At 44.0% G+C, this 24338-nt stretch overlaps 1 protein-coding gene across 1 annotated transcript in view; it reads left to right on the top strand.

Annotated features, from left to right (window-relative positions):
- TRPM7 (transient receptor potential cation channel subfamily M member 7) overlaps positions 1-24338 on the top strand; it is a 106657-nt gene that overhangs the window by 28295 nt on the left and 54024 nt on the right. Inside the window, exons 2-6 of the mRNA XM_044979877.1 lie at positions 4062-4141; positions 13065-13103; positions 21172-21370; positions 22448-22661; positions 23169-23293. Of these exons, the coding sequence (XP_044835812.1) occupies positions 4062-4141; positions 13065-13103; positions 21172-21370; positions 22448-22661; positions 23169-23293 (657 nt within the window). The remainder of the gene's footprint in view (positions 1-4061; positions 4142-13064; positions 13104-21171; positions 21371-22447; positions 22662-23168; positions 23294-24338) is intronic.

The following is a 24338-nucleotide window of genomic DNA, read 5'->3' as shown; positions in this document are numbered from 1 at the left end:
AAAAAAAATGTGTTGTTTAAATTTGTGACTGAACTCCTTGGGGGAGAATTGTATGTCTCCTGCTCTGTTTTACCCACATTCTGCATATATTTCATGTTATAGCAGTCTCGGATGATGACCCAGCACATGTTCGTTTTAAGAACACTTTCACTGCAAATTTGACAAAATTTAAAGAAGATGCCAATGTGAAATTTCTAAAGATAGCTACACCACTCGACCTAAGATTTAAGAATCTGAAGTGCCTTCCAAAATCTGAGAGGGACGAGGTACAGCGCATGTTTTCAGAAGTCTGAGAAGAGCAACACACTGATATGGAAACTATAGAACCCAAACCACCAAAAAAGAAAATCAGCCTTCTGCTGTTGGCATCTGACTCACATAATGAAAATGAACATGCTTCAGTCCACACTGCTTTGGATTCAAAGCCCTGAGGTTTTACATTGTTTTATTTTTGAATGCAGGGTTTTTTTGGTACATAATTCTACATTTGTAAGTTCAACTTCGCTGATAAAGAGATTGCACTACAGTACTTGTATTAGGTGAATTGGTGTTTATTTTTTTACAGTGCAAATATTTGTAATAAAAAAATACAAAGTGTACAGTACTCACTTTATATTCTGTGTTGTAAACGAAATCAATATATTTAAAAATGTAGAAAACATCCAAAAATATTTAAATGGTCTCCTATTATTGTTTAACAGAACGATTTATATATTTTTTTAATTGCTTGGTAGCCCTACTATATACCCCTGACTAAATCTTGGGCCGGGGGTGTGTGCTCAGGGGACGGCCCAGATGTTTGGGGAAGGGGAGGGTGGTCCAGGATCTCTGCTTGTGCTGGTTGGGGGCGGGGGTTTGCTGGGGCTGGCAGGCTCCCTATCCAGCAGCTCTGTGTGGCTCCTGCGGCTCCTAGGTGGAGGCCTGGTCAGATTGCTGCTTCTGCCCCGAGAGCTAGCTCCACAGCTCCCATTTGCCAGGAACCGTGGCCAATGGGAGCTGTGGGGGCAGTGCCTGTGGGCGGAGGCAGTATGCAGAGCCACCTGACCACACCTCTGTGTAGGAGCCGAGGGATGTTGCTGCTTCCAGGGAGCCCCCCAAGGTAAGCGCCGCCCTGAGCGCTCTCCCACACTCAAACCTCCTGCTGCTGCTGGGGGAGTGGGGCGCAGTGGCCTGGGACTGCCCCACCAGCGGCAAGTGTGGCTGGCCAAGAGGCTGCATGAGTTAGGCAGCCCCTGGGCCAGCTACACCATCCGCTGCAAAAGTCACAGAGGTCCCAGAAAGTCACGGAATCTGTGACTTCCAGGACCTCTGTGACAAACTGGCAGCCTTACTCGATAATAGTTTGTTAATGCAATTAGGTCTAGTCGTCTTTGAAACAGGACTAGATCAAAGAGCACTAATGAACTGTCAGTGTGTATCAAGGCACATGCAGAGTGCGGCAGGAGGGGGTGATGGCTCCATCTGGGGGAGTGGGCTCTGGGGTGGGGTTCGGGGGTTCAAGGTGTTGGAGGTGGCTGCGGGTTGAGGCAGGAGGTTGGGGTGCAGGGGGAGTGAGAGCTCTGTCTGGGGGTGGAGGCTTGGGGTGGGGCTTGGGATGAGGGGTTTGAGGGTACAGGAGGGGACTCCAGGTTTTGGGCAGTGGGTGGGGCGGGGGCTCGGGGTTGGGGTGTGGTCTTACCTCTGGGGGCTCCCGGTCAGCGGTGCAGCAGTGGGGCTAAAACAGGCTTCCTGCCTGTGCCGACTCTGTGTTCCTAGGCAGAGGCACAGCAGGCGGTTCTGCACACTGCTCCCACCCGCAGGCACAGACCCTGCAGCTCCCAATGGCTGCGGTTCCCAATGGGAGTGCGGAAACGGTGCTTGGGTTGGGGTCAGCGTGCAGAGCCCTGTGGCCCCCCCTGCCTAGGAGCCAGACCTGCTGGCCGCTTCCGAGGTGCAGCGCAGAGCCAGGATAGGAAGGGACTAACCTGCTTTGTCTCTGCAGCACCACTGACCGGACTTTGGTGCTGACCAGAGCTGCCAGGGTCCCTTTTCGACTGGGGGTTCTGGTCGAAAACCAGACACTTGTTCACCCTATATATAGTTAATTTATTTATACAGAAAACATATTTATGTTAAATATGTTTTATGTGCTTGACACTGGGAAGCATTTTCTATATTGAAAGTAGTAATTTACATTCATTCCAAAAATACGTAATCTCCAGTTTACTAAAAAATAAATGCACAGACTGCTTAATCCTCTAATGTTCTTGGGGAAGAATCTTTAACAATTTTGTTATAGTTTTATTTAAGAGTTTGAAAGCCTGCAGCAATATGTAACATCATTAGTAAATGAAAGTCAAGCAGAATAAACTGGAATCCAGCTGTGTACTTCAGAAAACTAGTAAACAAATAGCAACAAACAAAATTGTTGGTAGTCTTAAAATATATGGTCATATTAAACATATAATTTGCTGTATTGTGTAAACTTTTTTTATACAGATTACTTATTAATACTAATTTTTGTTAAGGAATCTTGTGGAATAGGAAAGCTTTTATGTGGAAAGTATTCCAGACATTTTGTTCACTAATTCTGAAGAATTCCATGTTGGCATGATGAAATATTGCTTTTTATCAATCAAGCAGGATATAGAGTTTGTCAAAAGTATGTTTTTTTTTCTCTCTGTTATAGTGTGGTAAATAAGAGTATTTATAGGTTCCATGCCCCAAACCCAGTAGGGACAGTCTCCTTTCAAATGTCCCCGCCTCCCACAGGTGTAACAAGCCCTGCACTCTGCCCAGGGCCTCCCCTCACGCTCTCAATGACTCTTCTTGAACTCCCCTCTCAGGAGTCTTATCAGGGCCAGTTGCTCCCTTGCCATCTGCCCTACCTCCTTTTGGAGGTCTCACTGCACCTCCCATAGTCCCTCTTGGGTTTCCCGGAGCCTGATTGGCTCCTCAGGGCAGCCCTTTCCCAGAGCTGGGTTTAACCCCTTCCAAAATGGAGTGGGGTGACCGCCCCACTACACACCTGTTTTTAAAAAAAACCACTTTTTTGCACTGACACTTTATAATAGAATAGATAAAACATTAGTGAAACAGGTGATATAAATTTCCAGATAGCTTCATGAAATAAATAGTGAATATTTTGTAACTTCAAAATACCACATAGCAACTATTTTGGTCACACTTTAGTGAACTATTTCAGAACGTTTGCTTGCATTTTCTTGCATCTCAATTTGCATATTTTGTGTGTGTGTGTGTGTGAGAGATTTAAAATGCATGCTATTGTTAAGTGCAAAGTACTCATGCCATCCGGAATATACAGTAAAGAGTTTCATGAAAATTCTGTGTAAGTGCACTTATCTGATTTTTCAAAAGTATAACCTATTCATTTTATGTAACCATTAAAATATAACAGTTTATAATCTTTTGTCTTTCTTTTGATGTTTCGTTAATGCAGTTTGATAGAGCTTTTAGCAACAGACAATAATTTAGGCCAAATTACCTGTAGTTGCAATCTGTTTTTCACTAGTGGATATTTCTTCTTTTGTTACATCATTTTATTTTTTTCATCATAAGTACCTGACTGTTGCAAAACTAACTTCAGAATGTAGTTAATCAAAACATTTAGACTTTTAAAAAGTGACTACTCTTTAAGGTGCCACTGGACTCCTTGTTGTTTTTGTGTATACAGACTAACACAGCTACCCCAATACATAAAAAGTGACTAGTGATTCTGGTTGCTTCAAATTTTAGGTGCGCAACATGAGGCACTTTAAAGAGCCTGATTTTCAGAGAGAAAGCTCTTATTTAAAATCAAACCTCTTCACATGGGCATTCAAAATAATTCTTGCTTTTGAATATCTTGGCCTTACAGTTTGTCCTTGCCAATACTGCAGATATATGCTTTCATCAATGAAAAATAGAAATATATTTAAATGGGGAATTATATTTCTTTAATGCCTACTTTTGGCTATTGTATCATACTGTTCTTTTTTGTTTTTTTTAAAGAATATTGACAGCGATTTATATGATAATTTTACAATATGATGATAATTCTTGTATAACTCTTGTTTTTACAGTCCCAGAAATCCTGGATAGAAAACACTTTCACCAAGAGGGAATGTGTGTATATTATACCAAGTTCAAAGGACCCTCACAGGTAACTAGAAATTTTATGCATGGCTTTCTTAGTACTTCTTAATTAAATTGGTATAAAATAGATTGGTACAGCAACTGCTGTTCTTAAAACATTCATGTAAACTTAATTTTTTTATCTATATAAAATGAAACTTTCTGCCTTTAGTTCACTCCTTAGTGCCTAAGCATCGCAACTGTGTCTGTAAGGCTTCTCTGACTTTATTGAAAGTCTCTAAACATACCACAGATGCCTATTCATTTGAGTATGTTGCCTCTTAATTTTTCTATTAGTCCCTGTAGTGGGCATAACTATCTACAGTGCTTCTTGTTGCACGTTTCTTTAGATCAGAAAGCAGTGTAAAGATGCACATCATACAGAGACTGGTAGAGGAAGGAAGACTGCGAGCCTGCAAGAAATACATTCCCTTTCATGCTGAAGAGTTGACATTAAGGAGATAGGGAGAAATAGATGTGAGAATGTGATGCAGAAAGAGATGAAGAATTCAATGGAAAGAGAAAAGAGAGAAAACCAAGAGAGCCAAAATTGGCAATGGCCATACAGACTCAAAGGTGGAGGAAAGTTGTGTTTTCAGAAAACTCGATTCTGATATCAGGATGTGGCATGTGATACTTCCTCTTCCCCCCCCCCGTCCACTCCATCCTCATCATTCAAAACCTTTGGGGGGAAAAAACCTCAATGAAAAAAGATGAGGAAAGGTCAGAAAAGGCATTGAAAATGGTTACAACTATGGAGGGCATTAAGTATGATGAAAATCTGCAAATATTAGTATTTTGCTTAGTAAGCATTGAGTAAGAAGAGACCTGACTTTAGGCATATGAAACAATACAGGGTGTAATAAAACTGATTAAATACTGCTTTTAACTTAGTCTTTCACAATACCCGAACAAGATGATGTGAAATTAAAATGTGCAGTCAACTTAGAAATATGACCTCTCAAGCATCTAGTTAGTTTGTGGATTTCACTGGTTCTAGAAGTCATTCAGATATAAATTAGCAGGATTCTACATGTTGTAGCATCTTGCTGATATATCTATATATTAAAAACCCACCTCCAATCACAAAAGAGATTAAATCTATTGTTACTTCGTTACATGGCAATTAAAAAAATTGCTAAAATTAGAAATACTAGTTGCAATTTAACTGCCTCTACAGCCCCAAGTAAGTGTTACACAGGTTCACATGACTTTTAGAATTAAGCTTCTGCTTTTCAGATCCATAAAGCTGCTAGTTCAAGTCCTGCACATAGAACACTTGTATAACTTTGCTAAATTCAGACTAATATTAGTTTCTTTTGAGAATTTGTTTCAGGCAGAATAAAGATCTGGTCTGAGCTCTGGTCTGTGAAATGTATCACAAATGATTCATTAAATTCCTTGAAACCATAGGACCCTGAGAAGGTTTTAGAATTTACTGCCACGATCCAATTGAAACACATGGAAAACTTGCAAATGCAAGCAGAGTAATTAGGAAGCTGTTAAAATTTCCAGAGCATTTCCCAGGGAACAAAGTAGTCTTTCAACACTTGTCTTTTTAAGTTTAATCCATTTGTAGCCTACAAATGAAGTTTCACATTTGGCCAATCCATTCCTTAGATTTTATCTTACTGTAGTTCCTCAAATATGCATGAAGGAATCAAATACAGAAGAGAAAAAAACATTTTTAGATGTTTTGCAGAATAATTTTGCTTAGTATAAGTTGTGATCTATAGTTAAAAACCTAATTTGGCAATTATCGAAATCTAGTTTCATATTAAATATCTAGAAGATTTATAACTTAATGTAGCTTCAAAAAAGGCTAAAATAACAACAATTTAAAGAGCTTGCTATGTGCTTTAATTTATTTTCAGCATAATTATAAAATGTGAATATGCAATATAATTTTATTGTAGATAATATATTTTTGTACAATTATACCAAAAATTATTATGGATTTGAATAATACAGATCAGTTAATTGTTTATGATGCAAGTTACAGAAAACTGTGATGCAATACAGAAGGGGAAAGTAAGAGGCAAAGACAAAGAGGAAAAGATGTGTAAAATGAGATTTGGAAGGAGATGGAATTAGAATTTTTGCATCTTTTCACAATGAATTATTTGCATTAATAGAACATCGTATAAGTTCATTAGGACTCAGCTTAGCCTTATGCACATGCAGGGCAAAATAACCTTCACCCCAAAGCAAAAAATCCTAACAAGACACAGGAATGAGAAGGATCAACTCTGAGGGGGAGATGGCACAGTATTTAAACTATGGAGTCAAAGAAAAAGACAGCATATTACCCCCTCTCCCCCACAAGAGTTGAAGAAAAATATAAAAGCTTCATACTGTCTAGTTTAAGACCCCAGTTTGCCAAGCATTTAAGCATGGATTTAACCTGAAACAGTGTGAATAATCCCATTGAAGTTAATGGTGATTAAAGACCATTATTTAACTTCAGTAGGACTATGCATGTGCTTAAGTACTTTGATGAATCAGGGAATAAAAATAATAATTTAGGCCATGTCTACACTACAGAGTTAAGTCGACTTAAGTTACATCAGTGATCATAAACCGGCGTAATTACATTGCTTGTGCATTTTCGCACAATGCTCCTTGTGTCGGTAGAACTTGTCCACAGGAGATGCTCTAGCACTGACAAAGAGAGTACACCTCTACCCCGATATAACGCTGTCCTCGGGAGCCAAAAAAATCTTACCGTGTTATAGGTGAAACCGCGTTATATCAAACTTGCTTTGATCCGCCAGAGTGCGCAGCCACCCCCCGCCCCCCGAGCACTGCTTTACCGCGTTATATTTGAATTTGTGTTATATCGGGTCGCGTTATATTGGGGTAGATGTGTATGTACCACTGGTAGCTATCCCCCCGTGCAAATCGCTTCCACCTCCCATTAGGAGTTCTAGGAATGTATCTCAGTGCATCATGGGGGCGAAATCACCGCCTCTCTGATGCAGTTTTCTCTATCCCATAATTCCAAGGACTTCTGACTGAATTTTTCACTGTTTTCAACTGGCCCTGTAAACCTTGTGCCCACCCTCTCTGCCTGAAAGCATGGATCTTGCACTGCTCACCAGTCTTTGATAAGTATTATGAACACAATGCAGCTGACCTTCAGTATTTCATAAATTGCTAATCTGAACAGGAATCTATGCTGTCTTAATCTTTCCCATATGAGGAAAGATTAAAGAGGCTAGGACTCTTCAGTTTGGAAAAGAGAAGACTAAGGGGGGACATGATAGAGGTATATAAAATCATGAGTGATGTTGAGAAAGTGGATAGGGAAAAGTTATTTACTTATTCCCATAATACAAGAACCAAATGAAATTAATAGGCAGCAGGTTTAAAACAAATAAAAGGAAGTTCTTCTTCACGCAGCGCACAGTCAACTTGTGGAACTCCTTACCTGAGGAGGTTGTGAAGGCTAGGACTATAACAATGTTTAAAAGGGGACTGGATAAATTCATGGTGGCTAAGTCCATAAATGGCTATTAGCCAGGATGGGTAAGAATGGTGTCCCTAGCCTCTGTTCGTCAGAGGATGGAGATGGATGGCAGGAGAGAGATCACTTGATCATTGCCTGTTAGATTCACTCCCTCAGGGGCACCTGGCATTGGCCACTGTCGGTAGACAGATACTGGGCTAGATGGACCTTTGGTCTGATCCGGTACAGCCTTTCTTATGTTCTTATGCTGCCTGCACTACTGTGTGCCATGGAAAGAAACAATTCAAGATTGATTTGGCATTTACAGAGCAGCAGCACAAGGTGAACCGTCCCTATTGGGCTAGGGAAATAAGCACTGAGTGGTGGGATCAGATTGTGATGCAGGTATGGGATGATGAGCAGTGGCTGCAGAACGTCCGTATGTGCAAAGCCACCTTCTTTGAACTGTATGTGGAGCTCACCCCTGCCCTCTGGTGCCAGATGGTGGAAAATGTGGTAGTGATTGCTGTGTGGAAGCGGGCAACTCCAGACTGCTACCGGTCAGTCATGAATCAGTTTGGAGTTGGGAAGTCCACCGCGGGTTGCAGTTATGCAAGTATGCAGGGCCATGAATCGCCTTCTGCTATGAAAGACTGTGACTCTGGGCAATGTGCAGGAAATAGTGAATGCTGTTGTGGCAATGGGATTCCCTAACTGCGGCAGGGCTATAGATGGCGCGCACATCCCAATTTTGGCCCCAAACCATCTTGCGACAGAGTTCATCAACAGAAAGGGCTACTTCTCTATGCTACTGCAGGCGCTGGTGCATCACCAGGGTCATGTCACTGACATCAACACAAGGTGGTCGGGGAAGTTGCGTGACACATGCATCTTCACGAACCCTGGCCTGTACAGAAAGCCGCAAGTAAGGACTTTCCAATAGAGGATGTGGAAATGTCCGTAGTGATCCTGGGAGACCCAACCTACCCCTTACTCCTGTGGTTCAAGAATCCATACACCCGAAACCTTGACAGCAACCAGGAGCACTTCGATAACAGGCTCAGCAGGTACAGAATGACCGTAGAATGTGCCTTTGGCAGATTAAAGGATTGCTGGCACTGCCTTTTTGGCAGGTTAGACCTCAGTGCACTGCATAACATTTATGAAGCCAGGAGAGAGAAGTTTCCCCAGGGGTGGAGTGATGAGGTGGATTGCCAGGTTCCTGATTTTGAGCAGCCAGACAGCAGGGTTACTAGAGGGACTCGATGGGGGCCTATTTGAATCAGGGAGGCTTTGAAGCAGCATTTTGACAATGAGCCCCAGTAATGTCTTTCTGTAATGAATTAAGCCAGGCATTGTTTACTTGCCACCTTGAATGACCCCTGTAATGATTTCTGCCTGAGCATTAATTGTAGTCTGCAAATGTGGCAGTTCCCACTGTCTGAATTTCTGTTGCAACCATCCTGTGTAAGTCACAAAGAAAGAATCACTGTATTTGTAAGACTCAATTTTTATTAAAGTTAATACACAGATTAATATTTCTTACAAGAGACCTGACAGTGAACAGCACTCACATGTAGCTGCTAGAGCCTCACTTCAGAAAGGCTAGCTGTCATTATGGAAAATGTCACTTGCAGTGGAGTGCAAGGGGTACTGCTATGGATCAGGAATGTGGGAGGAATGTGTGTGGAAAGTTTGGGGAGGGCAAGGAATACAGTTCTGTACGGGCTGCAGGAGGATATTCCTGGGGGAATTCTGCACCTAAAAATTCTGTGCACGATATTTTAAAAATCTGCAAAATTCCATGTTTTATTTGTCAAACTAATCCAATATAATCATGCTGGTTTCAGTTATTTTGGTGATTTATTTAAACTACAATACAATGGATGGAGAATGGAAGTGGGAAGCACTGGAGGAAATCCCCAACCCGCCTTGCCTTATAGTAATGTAGCTAGGTTTCACCCCTTATTTCTAATGATTAGTCAACAAATATATGCAGTCATATGCTCAGTGTTACATCATAGGCAAGTGAAGCTGGGGAATGAAACCCATAATTTATATTGGCTACTGACCATCTCCAGAAAGGTCAGTAGCAAACAGTTCATGGAGCATATTTTGATAGGAAATTTTTTCAGTCAAAAAATTTAGATCAGTTCTAATCACTAAAGTAATCTTAGCATTTATAAGGCCACATGTCCTTTTACATTGCCAGAGTTGTGTAAGGAGCCTTAAAAGTTTTACACCTGTTTTACTCTCCTGGAGGAATTCACTAAGACAATCGGAACAATTACTAAGCAGGCAAGCTGGTACATTTTGCTCTGAGGGGACAGAGGCTGCCCCAACTCTACCTCTTCAGAAACACCCCAAAGCCCTGCCCCTCCATGCCAAGCGTGCTGCAATAGTGAGCAAGAGGGACAGAGCTTCTCTCTCTCTCTCTCACACATGCATGACTGCCCATCACCATCTCATTTACGTCTCTTCCAGCTGCTCCAGGCGCCCGAACCAACCTGCCTGTGCTGTCAGGGAGGCGTACATGACCGCTCTTGTGCATTCCTTTTGCTTCCCATTAGAAGTAGTTTTTCTGCGGGGAAGCAAAGAAATCTGCGGGGGACATTAATTCTGTGCACGCTTAGTGATGCAGAATTCCCTCAGGAGTAAGTGGGAGTTGAGCACTCATATGTTCTGCCTGCAGAGCAATCAGGGACCTCAGGATCTCTGTTTGGTCCTCCATGAACTTTGTTACCCACTCTTGACTCTGTCTCCTCTCCTCTAGTTTCTCATTTGTCTATCTCCATGTTCTGTGCTTGCTATTGGTCTGATCTGATGATTGCAGCAATTCCCGAAACATGTCCTCCTTACTTTTCCTCATTTACCTCCTTATCTGATGGAGGTGCTCAGCTGGTTTGTAGGAGCTGGCCCTCAAGGGCACATCTGCAGAAGCAAAAGAAGCAATACGCAGAGTAATTATTGTATGTGCACTCAGTCTTAAATCATAAAAGTTACGTATACCTCTTTCTCACTTTCCCTTATTAAGCACGCAGCACGGTCAGAGCACTAAACATGGTGAGTTTGGCTTGGAGGATGTGCGGGGGAAGAAGGTGCAAGACAGGACAAAGGATCTGGGTGGTTTCAGAAGGGGATCAATACAAGTGTCCTGAGACATTATTCTGAATACTAGCACCGTTTTCCACGGGTGGGGGGCAATCGAAGCTGAAATCATACCATTGAGGGTAACTTAAGACGCAAGGGTACATCTCCTACATATGTGTCACTTCAGATCGGTACCATATGCTGCTCGCCTGAGTGATGCTTTGATTCCTCCAGAAGTAATTGCCGATTGGTGTGCGCCAAAATTTCCTACAACGGAGGAAGAAACAAAGCAGCTCTGCCAAGGCACCTTTGGCAGAGGATTGCTGAGTAGCTGCAGGAAAGTTTCCTAGAGCTCTCTATGGAGGATTCTTAGGAGATCTCGGTGTGCATTAACAAACTTTTCCACAGTGCCCCTATTATGTAGCTGCACAGGGAAATGCGAAGCAGAAGCAAATAGTACCTAGTGGTGTTAATTTTGATCCCTTCTCCCACATGCACCATGTAACAAAATAAGACACCTCTACCTCATGTAACCATGCATTATCAAAGAAAAATGAGTACTTACTGGAGCTCCCCTCTCCTGCTTCAGGCACGCCTTTGCCGGACTGCTTCTGGGACTGGCTAGACCCCTCTGGAGTCAGAAAGAGGTCCTGGCTTGCTACACCACCAAACGAGCCTGTTGCACATCCTCCAACAATTCACCCCCCTCATCCACCACTTTGTTCTCAGGGTTGACTCTGCTGGGCACTGCCTTCAGTCCCCCCTAAGTATCCACAGGGCTCTTGTCAGTGGAGGTGGGGGTCACCACTGAGGATAGCATATAGCTCCTTGTAGCAGTGGCATATTTTTGGTGCTACACCAGAGTGACGGTTGGCCTCCTTTGCCTTCTGGTAGCCTGTCTCAGCTCCGTTACCTTAGCACAGCACTGCAGCATGTCCCTTTTGTGCCCCTTCTCATCCATGCCATGAGCAATCTGCTTGTAGGTGTCAAAGTTTCTACAAGCCGCAACTGCACAGCCTCCTCTCCCCACAGATCCAGCAACTCTGGCGTACGCCACGTGGGAGCCCGTTTGCTGTGGAAAGCTGGCACGGTCAGCTGGGAAGATGTGATGTGAGCTGTCCAAGCTGAGTAAACAGGAAATGGAATTTCAAAAATTCCTAGGGCTTTAAAGGGAGAGGGGTGCATGCCTGTGTACCTGTCTACAGGGCAGCAGAATAGAAACTGCTTAGCAGAGCAGTCATGATGGGCATTTTAGAACACCTCCTAGAGGCCACTTAAGGAAACATAAGCAAGTGCAGCTTCTACACCAGGGGTGGGCAAACTTTTTGGCCCGAGGGCCACATCTGGGTGGAGAAATTGTATGCAGGGCATATGAATGCAAGACTGGGGCAAGGGGTTGGGGTATGGCAGGGGGTTGGGGTGCAGGAGGGGTGTGGCAGAGGGCTCAAGGCAGGGGATTAGGGGGCTCAGGGCAGAGGGTTGGGGTGCAGACTCTGGCCCTGCACTGCTTACCTCGAGCGGCTCCAGGGTGGCAGTGGAGTGCAGAGGGGCTAAGGCAAGCTCCCTGCCGGCCCCGGCCCCGGCCCCGGCCCCGTGCTGCTCCTGGAAGTGGCCAGCTGGTCCAGCAGTGGCACCTGGGGGTGGGGTGGGGCAGGAGGCTCCGCCGCCCTCACCTGTGGATACCACTCCCAAAGCTCCCATTGGCCACAGTTCCCTGTTCCGAGGCAATGGGAGCTGCAGGGGGCGATGCCTGCAGGCAAGGGCAGCGCACGGACCTCTCTGCCGCCTTCCATCCCCCAGGGGCTGCAGGGATGTGGTGCCAGCCGCTTTTGGGAGCGGTGCAGGCCCCAGGCAGGCAGGGAGCCTGCCTTAGTCCCGCTGCGCCACAGGGCTGGCAATCCCGTGGGCCGGATTGAAAGTTTTGCCCTCCCCTGGTCTACACCGACACTGTGTTGCTCTAACTTTGTTGCAAAAAGCTTTATGCGGCTTATCAAGGTGGTTTTATTATGTCAGCGTAGCAGGAGAGTTAAATCAGCAGAGGAGCATTGTTGTGTGTACACCTCGTCTGTTTTGTCAACGAAACTGTATAATGTAGACAAGGTCTCAGTTTGTTTATAATTGTTTCAATGAGTGCAGATAGAAACTTTTTGAATAGAAGTTGACCTTTGTAGCTTAACAAATAGATGTGGAGCATATATTTTTTTTGTGCTAACCATCCATGTGTTGCCATGCTTTCTATATTAATGTTAATCGGAGAAATAAATGAAGAAAAGTTTGAAACGTATATATTTGGTGAAAGGTTAAGTACACATTTTCTGTATCATTATAGATCTATTTTTTTGTTCAATAATCTTTGTTCTGTATACATATGAAGTGTACAAAAAATGTTAAACTTGTGTTTACTTCTTCATAGATGCCTTCCAGGATGTCAGATTTGTCAACAACTTGTCAGGTAAGCAACTCTTTATTTTTAGTGATAATTATTATGACTTTGGCTTGTTAAATATTTATTCAGAGCCTTATTGTAACATTTTAAAAAAGAATTTTAATATTACAAAATGACCAGCCAGCAAAAGACTAGAAATAGAAGATTGTGTAAAATATACAGAATTCTATGGAAGCTGTATGCAGTATGGATAGGGCCCTACCAAATTCGCGGCCATGAAAAATGCATCACGAACTGTGAAATCTGGCCTCCCTCCCGAAGTCTGGCGTTCTGTGTGCTTTTACCCTATACTACACAGATTTAACGGGGGAGACTAGCATTTCTTAAACTGGGGATCCTGACCCAATTTAAGGTCAGGTCGCAAGGTTATTTTAGGGGGGGGGGCGGAGTATTGCCACCCTTACTTCTGCATTGCTGCCATCAGAGGGGGGTGGCCGGAGAGTGACAGCTGCTGACTGAGGGCCCAGCTCTGAAGGCAGCAGTGCAGAAGTAAGGGTGGCAATGCCATACTATGTCATCTTTACTTTTATGCTGCTGCTGGTGGCGGCTCTGCCTTCTGAACTGGGCTCCCAGCCAGCAGCTGCCACTCTCCAGCTGCCCAGCTCTGAAAGCAGCGCCAACTCAGCAACAGTGCAGAAGTAAGGGTAGCAGTACTGCAGCCCCTCGTACCTTGTGAACCCCCTACAACTCCTTTTTGGGTCAGGACCCTTACAAATACAACACCATGAAATTTCAATTTTAAATAGCTGAAATCATGAAATTTAGTATTTTTAAAATCCTATGACCATGAAATTGACCAAAATGTAGCATGAATTTGGTAGGGCCCTCATTTTATTGTATAAAATTTCATTAAAAACATTATTAAGGTTGGAAAGTCAAACCCTCAATGGTTAGGGAATACCAGAATTAAAGCCACTGTATGCATATGCATTATGATGCAGTCTTTAATTACATGATCATATTTATTTATTTTTTCCCTTTCTCATTCAGTGTACACAATGGATTGTGCTCACTTTAGGAGCAGCTATTTGATATTTTGTTCAATCTTTGTTGCACAACATGTGGCCTCAACCCTCTTTACTACTGTATGTTGTTATATTGGAATTGGAAAAGGTTCAGAAAAGGGCAACAAAAATGATTAATGATATGAAACTGTTGCCATGTGAGTAGAGATTAATAAAACTGCGACTTTTCAGCTTGGAAAAGAGACAATTAAGGGGGGATATGATAGAGGTCTATAAAATCATGACTGGTGAGGAGAAAGTAAATAAGGAAGTGTTATTTACTCCTTCTCATAACACAAGAACTAGGGATCACCAAATGAAATTAATAGGCAGCAGGTTTAAAACAAACAAAAGGAAGTATTTTTTCATACACTGTACAGTCAACCTGTGGAACTCCTTGCCAGAGGATGTTGTGAAGGCCAAGACTATAACAGGGTTCAAAAAAGAACTAGATAAGTTCATGGAGGATAGGTCCATCAATGGCTATTAGCCAAGATGGACAGGAATGGTGTCCCTAGCCTCTGTTTTTCAAAAGCTGGGAATGGGCGACAGGGGATGGATCACTTGATGATTACCTGTTCTGTCATTCCCTGTTGGGCACCTGGCATTGGCCATTGTCGGAAGACAGGATACTGCGCTAGATGGATCTTTCGTCTGACTGAGTATGACTGTTCTTATGTTACAACATGCTATTCAAACCCTTCTCTGAAAACAGAATTATTAATTTCCTCATGGGCTCTTCTATGGTGCTCATCACTACAGTGTCTGAGTGCTTCAAGGGTGTTAATTTCTTTTTGCCACCCGCCTGTGAGGTCAGGTGGTGGTATTTCCATTTTCAGTGGGGACCTGAAGCACAGAGAACAAGGTGAAAAGCTTTCACTAATTCTTGGTGACAAAGTTGAGATGACTAGGACCTGAATTTTTTTTGTTTTGTTTTGTTCAGAGTACTTACCATTACATAGCATTGTACGTTGAAAGCAAAAATCCCTTTGGCTTCAGTTGCAGCTGTGAGTGTTCAGCACTTCCGCAGATTAGACCAGAGGGTATCAAATCAGGTACCCAGAAAATGAGGAACACACCATTAGTTGCCACCCATGAAAAGTTTTGTTCAAGCGACTTGAATAGCATCACATAAGAACACTGTGGAAGAGACAGGGATAGAATCTAGTTTGCCAGGGCAGCATTCAATTGCCTTAACCTTGAGGCCATCCTCTGTCTTCTTGCCATCTCCTGCCTCATTCAACTTCTGCCACAAATAAGGTAAGGGTCCTAAAGACAACAGTCTCTTTCATTACACAATCTGGTTCATTCCCAGAGCAGGTCTATCCTGTGCACTGAATGAGGCAGGGGTCGTGTGGGGAAAAAAAATAGTATGTGATTACATAATTAAAGACTCTATCGTAATGCATACATACAAGCAGAGCTGTCCCTTGGGTAGGCGAATCGGGGCAACTGCTCCAGGCCACGCGCTTTGGGAGGCCCTGCGGGCCGGTGTGATTGGCCAGCGTGGTTGGTCCCAGAGGAGACACATCTGTCACTTCTGCCCTGGACATCCCTAGGGATGGCCCTGCACACAAGGCAACCTTTATTTCTGGCATTTTCTAACTGTTGAATGCTTGACTTTGCAACCTTAACAATGTTCTTTTCACGTAGTTTTTTGTGTGTAATTGCATGGGTTTTGATAAAAATGAATTTAAAAAAAAAAAATTCCATGATGTGGTGGTATATTGAGACTGAAGTTTCATCAACAGGTTTGGAGCTTTTGGTTCCACAGCACAGAACTCTGCCATTTGAGTTAACATAGTAACGGAGAGCAGTAGTTGATTGTGGTTCTCTGCGGACGAGCACTAGAGGGGGATGAGACACACACTTTGCCATTGGGTTTCACAGATATTTCCTGACGGCAGAGGAATGCTGAGACTTAGGAGTTTGGGGTTCCGTTATTGGAAATGGCTGAGTCTTTTGGCTGAATCTTTCAGCTGGCATGTAAAATTTCAGTCCAAATGATTAATGTGGCAAAGATATAGGCAACTGGAAACAGGGTCTTATAATGGAAAGTGTTGGGCAACCTTAATAATGGGCAGCGCTACCAGCCCTACCTATAATACTTAGGTTTGATTATTTAAGTTACTTTTTCCTTTCTGGACACTGCTAGTCTGCTGGCTACTCTTAATGTGTTTTAGCTTCCAGTTCACTGCACTCTTTAGCTTTGAATAAGAGCCATCAGTATTTGACATAATTATGAATCATCTGTATAACTTTGCTCTGAATGTTATGGGAACTTTTGTCTTTGGAAAGCTAAAGAAAATAGGTGGGGAATTAGTACTAAGTGCCAAAATCTCTTGCCAGGTTTGATTACTTCAGCCTGACAGTCTTTTGATAGGAGTTACTCATCCAAAGGTTTTCCTATACTTTATCATTCTGCACTACAGACCTTAGAGTGGCACAGCTGTACCGCTGCAGCTGTGCCACTGTAAGGTCTCTAGTGTAGTGGCTCTATGCTGGCGAGAGAGAGCTCTCCTGCCAGCATAATTAAACCACCCCAAACGGTACCTATGTCAGGCCTGGTCTACACTAGGCGTTTAAATCGGTTTTAGGAGCCTAAAACCGATTTAACGCCACAACCGTCCACACTAGGAGGCACCTTATATCGATTTTAATGGCTCTTTAAATCGGTTTCTGTACTCCTGCCCGACGAGAGGAGTAGCGCTAATATCGGTATTAACATATCGGAATAGGGTTAGTGTGGCCGCAATCGACGGTATTGGCCTCCGGGAGCTAACCCACAGTGCACCACTGACCGCTCTGGACAGCATTCTCAACTCGGATGCACTGGCCAGGTAGACAGGAAAAGCCCCGCGAACTTTTGAAATTCATTTCCTGCTTCCCCAGCGTGGAGATCTCATCTCATCAGCACAGGTGACCACGCACAGCTCATCAGCACAGTTAACAATGCAGTCTCCTGAGAATCGAAAAAGAGCCCCAGCATGGACCGCTCGGGAGGTAATGGATCTGATCGCTATATGGGGAGATGATTCAGTGCTAACAGAACTGCGTTCCAAAAGACGAAATGAAAAAGTATTTGAAAGAATTTCTAAGGCTATGACGGATAAAGGCCACAGCAGGGACTCCGTGCAGTGCAGAGTGAAAGTTAAGGAGCTCAGACAAGCCTACCAGAAAACCAAAGAAGCAAACGGAAGGTCCGGGGCAGGTCGAAAAACATGCCGCTTCTATGCTGAGCTGCATGCAATTTTAGGGGGCTGCGCCACAAGTACCCCACCCCTGACCGTGGATTCCGAGGTGGGGGTTGTAATCTCTGCCATGTCTGAGGATTATGCAGACGGGGAAGATGAAGAGGAAGAAGAAGAGGAAGACCTCGCAGAGAGCACACAGCACTCCGTGAACCCCAGCAGCCAGGAGCTTTTTATCACCCTGACGGAATTACCCTGCTCCCAGCCCTCACAAGCAACTATTCCAGAGAATGACGCCCTGGAAGGGAGCTCTGGTGAGTGTACCTTTGCAAATAGCAAACAGTGTTTTTTAAGCAAGCCTTTTTTAATGATTGATTTGCTCAGAGGACTTGGGATGCATTCGCAGACAGTATAGTTACTTAGAAAAGTTTGTTAACATGTCCGGGGATTGAGAGGAAATCCTCCAGGGACATCTCGATGAAGCGCTCCTGTAGGTACTCCAGAAGCCTTTGCAGAAGGTTTCTGGGCAAGGCATCCTTGTTCCGCCCACCATGGTAGGACACTTTACCATGCCATGCATGTAGCAAGTAATCAGGTATCATTGCGTGGCAAAGCATCGCAGCGTATGGTCCCGGTGACTGCTGGCATTCAAGAAGCATCCGCTCTTTATCTTGTTCTGTTATCCTCAGCAAAGTGATATCGTTCAGGATAACCTGGTTAAAAATCAGGAATTTAAGTAAGGGGGGTGGCCATTTTTCTACTGGGTTCATGGAATGCAGCAGCTTAAAAAAAACACTTTCCTGCACGTAGCGAAGCGGGGGGAGGGGAGGAGTGAAATGCCAATGATCTTTTCTGTTTGGTCACCGGCGAGGCGATCTTCCCCAAGCTACCGGACAAGCAGTGGGTGGGGGGGAGGGGGAAGGTTGTTGATTAGCAGGGAGCTAGCGTGGTATTAGCCATGCGTTGGGGGGGGAGGGGTAAATCACTGAGACAGTGGCTTACCATGGCCGCATGCAAGCTGAATCCTGATGCCTGGACCTGTGTCTGAGATCTGTAACCCCAGAGATGCAAGCAGTCACTATGAAGATGAAAAATGCGACCTTGTAGGGAAATCACATGTGCTATGTAAGGTGAATAGTGCTTTTCACTGTGAAAGAGTATAACCATTGTTCTGTAAAATGTATCTTTCTAAATATTTATCTCCCTCATGCAGCTGCAAATTTTTCACGCGTCCCTCCTCCATCCCAAAGGCTAGCACAGATAAGGCGGAGGAAAAAGAAGACGCGAGATGAGATGTTCTCGGATATTATGGAAGTTACACGCAATGAAAGAGCTCATCTGAATGAGTGGAAGGACGTGGTTTCAAATTACAGGAAAGAGGCCAGTGAACGTGAGGACAGGAGGGACAACCGAGATGAGAGGTGGCGGCAGGAAGATCAGCGGTGGCGGGATGCAACTCTGGGGCTGCTGCGTGATCAAACTGACATGCTCCGGCGTCTTGTGGAGCTTCAGGAACGGCAGCAGGATCACAGAGTGCCGCTGCAGCCCCTGTATAACCACCCTCCCCCCTCACCATGTTCCTTAGCCTCCTCACCCAGACGTGTAAGAACGCGTGGGGGGAGGCTCCGTGCACCCGCCCACTCCACCCCCGTGGACAGCCCAACCAGAAGGATGCCGTTACTCTGAATTATTTTTTAATGGCCTTCTCCATCCCTCCTTTCCTCCTCCCAAAGCACACCCTTACTTCTCTCCCTCTTTTTATAATGAATCAATAAAGAATTCATGCTTTTTAAATGAGAGTGACTTTATTTGCATAAGTAAGCTGTACTCGAAGGGGGAGGGGGAGTTGCTTACAGGGACTGAGTCAATCAAGGGGGTTGGGTGTTCATCAACAAACACAGCAGTCACACTGTACCCTGGCCATTGATGAAGCTCGTTTTCAAAGCTTCTCTGATGCGCACCGCTTCCTGGTGTGCTCTTCTAATCTCCCTGGTGTCTGGCTGCGCGTAATCAGCGGCCAGGTGATTTGCCTCAGCCTCCCACCCCGCCATAAAGGTCTCCCCCTTACTCTCACAGAGATTGTGGAGAATACAGCAAGCAGCAATAACATAGGGGACATTGGTTTGGCTGAGGTCTGAGCGAGTCAGTAATGTGCGCCAGCGCGCCTTTAAACGGCCAAATGCACATTCCACCACCATTCTGCACTTGCTCAGCCTGTAATTGAACAGATCCTGACCACTGTCCAGGCTGCCTGTGTATGGCTTCATGAGCCATGGCATCAAGGGGTAGGCTGGGTCCCCCAGGATAACGACAGGCATTTCAACATCCCCAACTGTTATTTTCTGGTCTGGGAAGTAAGTCCCTTGCTGCAGCCGTTTAAACAGAGTAGTGCTTCTGAATACGCGAGCGTCATGAACCCTCCCTGGCCATCCCGCGTGGATGTTTGTGAAACGTCCCTTGTGATCCACCAGTGCTTGCAGCACCATTGAAAAGTACCCCTTCCGGTTTACGTACTGGGTGCCCTGGTGCTGCGGTGCCAAGATAGGGATATGGGTTCCATCTATCGCCCCCCCACAGTTAGGGAATCCCATTGCAGCAAAGCCATCCACTATGGCCTGCACGTTTCCCAGAGTCACAACCTTTCGTAGCAGCAGCTTAGTGATTGCTTTGGCTACTTGCATCACAGCAGCCCCCACAGTAGATTTTCCAACTCCAAATTGATTCCCGACTGACCGGTAGCTGTCTGGCGTTGCAAGCTTCCACAGGGCTATCGCCACTCGCTTCTCTACTGTGAGGGCTGCTCTCATCTTGGTATTATGGCGTTTCAGGGCAGGGGCAAGCAAGTCACAAAGTTCCATGAAAGTGCCCTTACGCATGCGAAAGTTTCGCAGCCACTGGGAATCGTCCCACACCTGCAACACAATGCGGTCCCACCAGTCAGTGCTTGTTTCCCGGGCCCAAAATCGGCGTTCAATGGATAGAATCTGCCCCATTACCATCAGGATCTCCAAAGCGCCGGGGCCCGCGGTTTGAGAGAATTCTGTGTCCACGTCCTCATCACTGTCATCGCCGCGCTGCCGTATCCGCCTCTTACTCGCCTCGGTTCGAAGGTCCTGGTTCAGCATATACTGCACGAGAGTGCGCGAGGTGTTTAAAACATCCACGATTGCGGTATGGAGCTGAGCAGGGTCCATGCTTGCTGTGCTATGGCGTCTGCACGGTTCACCAAGCAAAAAAGGCGCGAAACGGTTGTCTGCCGCTGTCAGGGAGGGAGGGAGGGGTGAGGCTGTACCCAGAACCACACGCGAAAATGATTTTTGCCCCATCAGGCACTGGGATCTCAACCCGGAAATGCCAAGGGGCGGGGGAGGCTGCGGGAACTATGGGATAGCTACGGGATAGCTACCCACAGTGCAACGCTCCAGAAATCGACGCTAGCCTCGGACCATGGACGCACACCACCGATTTAATGTGTTTAGTGTGGCCGCGCGCACTCGATTTTATAAAATCTGTTTTACAAAACCGGTTTATGCAAATTCGGAATAGTCCCGTAGTGTAGACGTACCTTCAGTGCTGTCCCACCGACATAGCGCTGTTCACAATGGCACTTATGTCGATGAAATGTTTGTTGGTTGGGAGGTGCTTTTTTCACACTCCGATCAACAAAAGTTTTACTGACAAACATGCTAATGTAGACATAACCCTAGAAAGGTGTAACTGAGGTTCAGATAGTTCATTTATAGGCGTGGACATTCTAACTTTTTCCCGCTAACTCTGCTGTAAAAAGATTTGTCCCCTTTAATTACTCCATGCCTCCAAGTACAATGAGATTAATGACTACAAATGTAAAAATAAAATGTAATATATAATCGTAAACAGGTGCTGCTGTGGTCGCTTGGTCAGGCAACATGCTTGCTTTACTGCAAGTCTTGCCATGAAATATACAGATGTCAAACTGGGTGAAAATTTTAATCAAGAAATAGAAGAATGGTCAGTGGAAAAACACACAGAACAGAGTTCAACTGATGCTTATGGTGTCATTAACTTTCAAGGTGGCTCTCATTCGTGCAGAGCAAAGGTATGTACAAAAGACTTTTTCCCCTTCCCTTGACCCATTGGCAAAGATGTTTGGATACTCCATTTAAATCTTGAAATGAAAGATTTGGCAAGAAGATGAAATGCCTATTCCTGTGTTGTGAGATAGTAGCCTCCCTACTATCAATAGGAGTCCTATTATCCCAAATTTTGACTTCTCTTCAGTCCAGTGGTGTTTTGCTAAATTTCTTCTGTTAATGCTTGTGCTGGATTGAAAGTCCATGGAGACTGAAGTACTCCATTTACCCACAGAAACAGCTACAGCGTGGATAACAGCACTGCAAGTTTCCCTCTCCCTGGCTTGCAATGTATCTCAACCCTGTCCTGGAGGAACCACTTCTAGGAGTGTAAAAAATAGTTCAGTCTCCATGTCCTTTTGTTATTTGGCACCTCTGCTGAGACTGCCAACTAATTAGTACCAATTGTGGTGATGGTGGTGTTAGTGTGGACCCCTGCCATCTGGGAACTAGTCTGAGTAAGGTTTCACTTCTGCCCATTTGCCCCCTCTTCCCTGTATGGCCTATGTTAGGGACATAGCATCATTCTTAACTCCATTACCCCCACCTCCTCTTTGGAGGACGTGGGCGTAATGGGTGGAGGGTGAGGGGGGAGAGAATGGTTGTATTTTTTTTTTTCACAGTTGGAATATCTTTTTACGTGGGATATACAGACAGAAAATACACTCAGCCTCAGCAATTGAACTGGTCATATTTTGGCAATATTATAGATTTTCATTAATATCCTCAAATTTAGAAATGCTCGTGAAATTGTCACAAAAGTTTTGTAGAACACAGTGTTATTGTGATGGGCCTACATATAACCTACCTATAGCTTTTGTAAATGCTTCAAAATCTTATTGCCATTGTCTACTTGAATTTTTTGAGAACCTGCAAATACTTGTACTGGGTCTTATAATCCATTGTTCATTAAGTATGACAGATTCATATTTTTCAGTATTCAGTAGTATTTCTTCTCATGGATCTTCCTTATCAATTATGTAATGGTTTATTATAGGAACTTACTAACCCTCACAACTTTTTTTTTTTTTTTTTGGTCTTAGTATGTGCGATTGTCATATGACACTAAGCCTGAAGCCATTCTACAACTTCTTCTTAAAGAATGGCAAATGGAGCTGCCCAGACTTGTTATCTCTGTACATGGGGGGATGCAGAAATTTGAACTTCATCCACGCATTAAACAATTGCTTGGCAAAGGTCTTATTAAAGCTGCAGTAACAACAGGTGCCTGGATTATAACTGGAGGAGTGAACACAGGTAAATAAATAAAGTATAAATTTTATATAATATAAATCTTCAAATAACAGTACAGACTCGTGCACAGTTTACCCACATTCTAGTTCTTAAATAAAGGTAAGCAGATTCCAGAATGACTGTCTAGTCGGAGGAACAAAACATTTGTATCTCTAAAATACTGTCTGAAGTTTGACTGACTTTCCAGTTAAACAAATGAATGTTTATGAATTTTATCTTGTGATATTATGTAATAATATAGAACATGTAAATTGTGCAAAAAGTGTATGTTGCTTCAAAATATGCAGTATTATAGTGCGACTTGTCAGTGTAGAAGACTGGCTGGCATATATGTTGTAAAGTTACTAGAAATTCTCAGTACTCTGTTACTGTTAATGTATGTTTTGTGCACAGTAGGTCTTCCTTTATGCTGTCAACTAAAGGAGTTCTCTAATCTTCACAGTAATTGGGGAGGTTAATGCTAATAAGGTGTATTTTCAATATACAGAATGTTTTCTTGTGTATGAACAGGTGTTGCAAAACATGTTGGTGATGCCCTGAGAGAACATGCTTCCAGATCATCTCGAAAGATTTGCACTATTGGGATAGCTCCATGGGGAGTGATTGAAAACAGAAATGACCTTGTTGGAAGAGATGTAAGAATGGGTTTATCCAGTTGAAATAACTTTTAACTGCATGATCTTTTGTATTTGTGTTTTCATAATCTGCTCAGGTTTGCGGTCTCGCTGTCTTTTATGATACTGGGATACTTTTATCTTTGCTCTGGGAGATATAGGGACATCTGTTGTGATTTACAGAGAAGTACTGCTGTAAGAAATTACAAAATGCTAATTCAATAGATTAGACTGTTGTACACTTGTATGGCCCCAAAGAGCAGGTTAGAGTAGCCACAGAATTTCCAGAAAACTTACGCTGTGATCTGAGAACAAGCATAAGAAATTATAATTCCATGGAAAAGTTTCCAAAAAGTTACAAAACCTGACAATACCATAGTGGGGAGATCTTCAAAAGTAGCAAAGAGAGATAAGAGCACAAGTCCCATGGAAAGTAAATGAAACGTGTCTTCCTAAACTCTTTAGGGGTTTTTTCAAGTATCTAGGGATTTAGGGTTGGACTCTCCATTCTTTTAATTAGGGAGCAAAGTGGACTTAAAGCAGTGGGAAGTGGCCATCCCTATCCATGTGGGGGAACTCTCTACCGGCAGAGGTGGCTCTTCTGCCTCTCGTGCTAGCTGCCCACCTCACACTTGGTACAGGATTCGGGGAGCAAGGTGGGGAATGGACACAGCAAAGCAGAGCACCCTTTTGCCTGATCCTCTCCCTGACATAGACTAGTTCCTTGCAGCTCTAGCTTGGACCAGGACCATGCAGCTCAGGATTCAGAGAGGGAGCCACTCCCTGATTAGAGCTCTCCACCCCCTCCCTTGCCTGAGTAGAGTTTTGGCAGGATGGAAAATGAGTTACGCAGAATGAAAGTTCTTTCTCCCCCTTCATAACTGCATAATCACCCTGCACTATTGTAACTTTAAGTGGAAAGTCAGACAATGTGTAAACTACTTTTTAAAATTGTCCTCCTACATCTTGAGACTCAACTCTAAAAATGATATTTCAATTTGTCTGCAGCTATAACACAGAGAGCTTGGTAGATGTCTTCATGGATTCAGGCATATACTTTTTGCTG

This window comes from Mauremys mutica, chromosome 11, assembly GCF_020497125.1.
Source record: "Mauremys mutica isolate MM-2020 ecotype Southern chromosome 11, ASM2049712v1, whole genome shotgun sequence".
In the NCBI taxonomy this organism is placed as follows: Eukaryota; Metazoa; Chordata; order Testudines; family Geoemydidae; genus Mauremys; species Mauremys mutica.
Note: the sequence above shows the minus strand (reverse complement) of the source record. Positions and strands in the feature narration are given on the sequence as shown.